At 17.3% G+C, this 6,738-nt stretch overlaps 1 protein-coding gene across 1 annotated transcript in view; it reads left to right on the top strand.

Annotated features, from left to right (window-relative positions):
• Nucleotides 1–4,453, top strand: part of LOC102672108 (palmitoyl-protein thioesterase 1) — a 5,059-nt gene extending 606 nt beyond the window's left edge. Inside the window, exons 2-8 of the mRNA XM_006615868.2 lie at nucleotides 1,258–1,411; nucleotides 1,874–1,983; nucleotides 2,873–3,000; nucleotides 3,147–3,305; nucleotides 3,564–3,681; nucleotides 3,757–3,915; nucleotides 4,179–4,453. Of these exons, the coding sequence (XP_006615931.1) occupies nucleotides 1,303–1,411; nucleotides 1,874–1,983; nucleotides 2,873–3,000; nucleotides 3,147–3,305; nucleotides 3,564–3,681; nucleotides 3,757–3,915; nucleotides 4,179–4,304 (909 nt within the window). The 5' untranslated portion in view covers nucleotides 1,258–1,302 and the 3' untranslated portion in view covers nucleotides 4,305–4,453. The remainder of the gene's footprint in view (nucleotides 1–1,257; nucleotides 1,412–1,873; nucleotides 1,984–2,872; nucleotides 3,001–3,146; nucleotides 3,306–3,563; nucleotides 3,682–3,756; nucleotides 3,916–4,178) is intronic.
• The last annotated feature ends 2,285 nt before the right edge of the window (nucleotides 4,454–6,738 follow it).

The following is a 6,738-nucleotide window of genomic DNA, read 5'->3' as shown; positions in this document are numbered from 1 at the left end:
TAATAATTTTAATAATAAAATTTTAATTATCTAATTATTATCATAATAATTTAATAATTATTACTTAATGAAATTAAATATGTGAAAGTTTTATAAGATAATACCTTTTTTGGTAAAATAATTTTGCATTTTATTCATACTTATTTGTTTATACATCCTATTTTACGCGGCAAAACTTTAATAATAGCAAAATTTAGCAAAATTTTAAATAAAATATTTTAATTTTAAATTTTAAATAAAAATTAAATTTTTAGTTTACTTTTGTATTTGAATCTTAATTTTGAACTTTATACTTTCTATAATACATCGAGACATTCTGTATATTTGTATGATGTATATATGTGTATATATATATATATATATATGTACATATATACATTTTTTTAATTTAAATTATAATATTGTTGCTCTTGTTTAAAATTTATATAATTCATAATAGTAACAACGCATAAAAGAATAATTTTAAAACATTTGTATTATGCGCATAAAATGTTAAATATATTTAGTAATCTCTTAGGAACGTCTTTTTCAGAAACAAGTTTTCTGAACGTATTATATTACAAACAAGCTACGTATACATAATATAAATAAATATCTTATTTAAATAAATAACAGGTATTCATAAGACGTTAGTAAGATTTTTTATGACATTTATGATATTTAGAAAACATTATTATTAATTTAGAATAGATATATTAAAAATATTTAATATATTTATTCTATTAATCATATATTGATATTTATTCGATATATTAATATCTATTCTTCATTAATCTTTATTAAAATATTTATTTATATAAAAGATTGCATATAAATAAATTACAATTACACATAAATAAATTATTCATAAAAATATATATAAAAAATGTTATATGTACATAATTATTATTACATATACATATAAAACATTCACACTCGAATTTTAAATCACTTATTAGTTTTTCTGTCTTTATCATTCTGATTTTAATTTATTCATATTTATTTATAGAAAAACTTCTTATTTATCATTCTTATTTGTCATAAGACATTTAGAAGACGTATTTAATATGTTTTTAGTATATCGAACGTCTATAAAATATTTCCTTGTTCATAAATAGTATAATATAATAAAACCTCAAATGATAAACCATTAGTCTTTAGTTTTATTTTTTCTTTTATATAAAATTATTTTTTTTCAAAATGTATTATCAATTCTTATTTTCTTATAAAAATAAATTTTTAATCAATTAAAAATACTAAATATCTATTTATTTTTAGGAAATTAATTATTTTATACAATCAATTTATATATAAAGACACATAATGATTATGGAAAAACAACATATTTTTTTAATATTTCTTTTTTTATATGTATATCAATTTAATGGTATTCAAACTGAGTCTCTTCCAGTTGTTCTTTGGCATGGAATGGGTAAATCTTTTTATTTATATAATATAATATACATATATATTAATGCTTAGTTTAATGTTTAGTTTAAGAAATTATAATAGTAGATAATAAATAAATTTAGATTGAAAATTTATATATTATATTATTTTATTTTATTTTCCGCCAAAAAAAAATATAATGTAAATTATATTTTTATGTTTAATGTAATTATTTTTAATAAATTATTAGGTTATTACAAATTTATATATTTTAAATTTAATTCTGTAATATTATGCAAAAAATAATAGAAATATTTTTTCAATTCTTTAATGAAAAAGAATATTTAAAAAATTATTTAAATAAATTTTTTTATTAAATTTTAATTTTAATTATTAATAATTTTAATTATAATTCTAATAAATCGTTTTATAATTATAATTATAATTATAATGTATTAATGTACTATTTTTTATATTAAATATTATGATTAAAATAATATTTTAGGAGACAGTTGTTGTTTTTCATTTAGTTTGGGAGCAATAAAAAAATTAATAGAAAATACAATACCTAACATTTATGTACATTCTATTCGATTAGGAAATAATGAAGTAGAGGTAAGTAAATTTTTTTAATTTTAAATAATAGATAATAATAATTTTAAATAACAAAATAATTATAATATTGTTAATTAATCTTAATTATATATAATAGAATTAATTTTAACAATTAATTTAAATTTATATATTTAAAAAAAAGAATTTGAATAAAAATTTAAAATTTAAACATATATTATAATTGAGAAAGATTTTGTTTAAGTATTTTTTCTTTTAAAAAATTAATTGGTAAATGTGCGATTTATATAACGATGCAACATTCTATTTTTTAATAACATTTCAAGAATATTTATTATAATATTTTGAAAACAATTGATCTAAGATCTTCAATTTTCTATATTATTTTAATATTTATAAATAAATTTTTAATTTTTTTTTTCGGAAAAAATATCATAAGGCTGTTTAAGTTATCATTTATATATTGCCAAGTTTGAATTTAAATTATTCTATATGTCATTTGTATAAAAGAAAAAGCTTTTTCAGAAATAATTTTATTAAGTTTTAATTATTAATAAGTAAAAAATAAGTCTTTAAATGCAATTTTTTTATTTTTCATATTTTTATTTTGGCTTGAAAAATTAAAATTTTGTAACACTTGTATAGCCGAAGATTCTGAATAAAATTGAAAATTTAAAAATTTGAAAATTTAAAACTCTAAATTCAAATATTTTATATTTATTATTTATATTTATGTATATTTTTATTTTCATTATGTAAGTATTTATATTTTTTTTGAAGAATTAAATAATAATATTCAAACAAACAATATTTCGATAAATATATATTTTATTAATCATTTTGTTATTAAAATTAATTGTTCATTGATATTCTGATAAACGTTTTTGCTTTAATAAATTAAATATTTATTGATATTTATATAATTTTTCAGGATGTTGAAAATAGTTATTTTGGAAATATTAATGACCAAATACAAGAAGTTTGTCATCAATTGTTAAACGACGAATATCTTAAAAATGGTTATAATGCTATTGGATTTTCGCAAGGTGCTCAATTTTTGTAAGTTTAGTTGAGAAAATTAATGAAACTAATTAGTAGGAAGTACAAATAAATTATTTTAAAATCTTGAAAAAATATGATCTTGAGGCAAATTTATCATTATATTTATAAAATATTTATATTATTAAATATTTTATACATTATAGCCGAGCATTAATTCAAAGATGTCCTAATCCTTCAGTTAAGAATTTTATTTCTTTGGGTGGTCAACATCAAGGTGTTTTTGGATTGCCAAATTGTGGAACATTGAAACCCGATATTTGCCATTATGTCACTCGTATCATCAAATATGGAGCTTATTTACAGTATTAATTTTAAATTTTTATTCTTATTTTTTCAAATTTAATTTAAATAAATAAATTATTATTACGTTTAATGATTAAATGTATTGAATGTATAGAATGATTGAAAATATTCATAATTCAGAGCTTTTTTATCGAATAAATACATATTTTACAAATCTTACGTAATTAATAATTATAATTATAATTATAATAATATTATTTTATAGATTAATATTTACATTTATTTTTATATAATAAAATTACTTTATTTCATGATAGATTTATTCAAAAAAAATTTATTCAAGCTACATATTGGCATGATCCATATCATGAAGAAGAATATAAAGAAAAAAGTACATTTTTGGCAGATATTAATAATGAACATTATATTAATAAGGTAATTTATCGTTTGCGATATTTTTAACATAAGAGTTATCTAATTATCACTTCAATTTTAATTAAATTTTTTCAGACATACAAAAAAAATCTTCAAAAATTACATACCATGGTATTAGTTAAGTTTGATAATGATACTATTGTTAGACCAGCAGAAACAGAATTGTTTGGATTTTATAAGCCAGGGCAGGAAAGATTAATTCAAACATTAGAACAAAGTGATTTCTATCATAAGGTATATTTATTTATGATTAAAATATGTGTAATATTATGAATTCTTCGTTAATTCATCTATATTATATAATTTTCATTTTATAATTGTCATTTAATCGAATGTAATTTTAAGAATTTAATTATATTGATATTCAATCAAATGTGATTTTTATAAAAATATTTAAAATAATTAATTTCTTGAAATCACATTTAATTAAATGAAAATTGTATATATATATATATACAATATAATATAGATATATTAACGAAGAACTCTTTTCTTAGGATCGCTTAGGATTAAAAATGTTACATAATGCGGGAAGAATTCATTTCCTTCATTTACCTGGAAATCATTTACAATTTACAGAAGATTGGTTTGTCAATTATATAATTAAACCATATTTAATATAAAAATGAAAATGTATAAGAATAAAATATATAAAAGATGTATATTCTAACAAATATGTACTCAAATATGATATGTTATATGATATATTGTATGTATTCTTTGTATCTATTGTATTGCTAATGAAAGTTAATAAAAATTTTTTAAGTAATAAGTTAAGTTTTTTAATTATCTTAAAATTTAGATAAGGAAGGTATAATTGTAATCATACAATAGTTATTCTAAATTATTATAGTAGTAAATTATTAGTTTTGAAATTTCAAAATTTCGAATGTTTCAAATAATTATTTTTAAATGTGATAACAATAATAATGACAATAATAAAAAGAAAATTAAAAATAGGGGTGTAAGGAAAATTTATGAAAGAATAACAAGCATACCTAGTGTCAGTTTAGATAGACCTTGGAAAGGGGGCCATATATTTTCATCGAGCACACTGGTAGCTCTATCCGAGGGAGCGGAAACAACAGGGTATATTATGGAATACTATCCGCAATAGGTTCCACAATCTCGGTAGCCATTGTTTCGTGGTACCTACAGATGTGCTCCATTGTCGGTCTATCGGTACTCTTGCTCGAAAAGGAGAAAGAGAAAGAAAAAAAGAGAGACGTTTACGAAAGGAACGTATCAATTCTTTGTCGTATCAGTATATCTGTAGGCGTATCTAACGGGTGACATGTCTCGAAATTATCTTTTTTTTATTTTTGATAATAATAATGCAACGTAAAACATATTTTATTTTTTTTATCTTAAATTAGAAATATTTTAGGAAACAAATTGTATCAGTAAAACTGTATCACTGTATTATTGTATATTATTTATTAGAGAAATAATATTTTTTTAAATATGTATTAATATATTAAATTGTTTAAATTGTATAATTTATTTGCTTAAATTGTATAATAATTTTTATTGCCAATCTTATTATACACATACACATGTATGTATTATTTAAAAAAAAATTCATATAATTTTATAAATAATTGTATACATTTGAATAATATCTATTAAATGTTTTAATAATTATATTTACTAATAACGTATTTAATAATAACGTATTAATTATAACGTGAAAATAGGAAATTAAGTTTAATGATATATATGAATACGAACAATATATATGTTACCACAAATTAAAATTTAATTAAAATAAAAATATAATATTAGTTAACTAGAAAAGTTAATTAATGAAATGAATTGAAATAGAGATAGATTAAGATTTATTATTTATTATTATTAGATATTTCCATCATACCGCTTTCAATCCGTTTCTATCTTGTTTTATCTAACATAAATTTAAATTATTAACATTATATTTTATTAAAATTATATTAACTTTTATATTTATTTTATATTTTGGCTTAGAACTATTTTTTCAAAGATATTTTACAGATGAATAATGTAAGATAGTTAAGATATGCTGTGTAAGATACACAAAAATAGAAATATTAAAAATATATTATAAGAAATATCTTTCTTGAATAATGATGTAATTACAATTATAATATTTAATTGCAATTATAAAAAAGAACAATTATGATACGAAATAATTAACAATAATTATATTATATTGCAAATTAAACTAGCTAATAAAAATTAAAAGTAATATATCGATTTTACATTAAACAAAATGAAATATAAAAAAATTTATTTGATTATGCTAATTAATTGAGAATTTTTATGATATAAATATCTAATTATTAGAAATTATATATAATTTAATTATATATTTAATTATATATTTTTATATATTTGTCAAAGTATAAAATAGAATTATTATGAATTCATCTTCAATAGAATAATTGTTATTTTACTATGTTCATTTACAAAATTGTAAATATAATTGTAAAATTTGATAATTGATTAATTAAATGATAATTTGATAAATATTATGTTACAGGAAATTGAAAACGCTACGTTTTTTCAATGAATTTTTTTCTCTTTAAGAAAAATTATATTTATGAATATGTATTTTTAAATAAAAAAGCATATAGATATATTGTTATGTAAAATGTAAAAAAAATATTTAAAAAGTTTCTTGAATTAAAATATGGAAAATAATTAAAAAAAATAACATAACTTATAATACAATGTTCTTTCAATGAAATTTGCATTTTTTAAAATTAAATTTTATTAGAATTTTATTGAAATAGATTTAGTATGGATCATATCAAAATAAATACAAAAAAAAAAATTGTTAAATTTTCTGATTTATTTGAAATTAATTGATAGTTTGAAAATAATAAGTTGTTAATCAGTTTATATACATAATTGTTTCAAAATGTATTTTTCAAAAATATCTTTTGAATATTTCATAGTTAATTTTTAATATATTATTTTTTATCATGCATTTCATTTGTATTTCTTTTTAAGTTAATCTATTATTATAGAATCATCAAATAATAAACATATATATAATTATTAATTATATCGAATAGT

Source organism: Apis dorsata, unplaced genomic scaffold (assembly GCF_000469605.1).
Source record: "Apis dorsata unplaced genomic scaffold, Apis dorsata 1.3 scaffold_247, whole genome shotgun sequence".
NCBI classification, from domain to species: Eukaryota; Metazoa; Arthropoda; class Insecta; order Hymenoptera; family Apidae; genus Apis; species Apis dorsata.
This window is presented reverse-complemented; position numbering and strand designations above follow the sequence as displayed.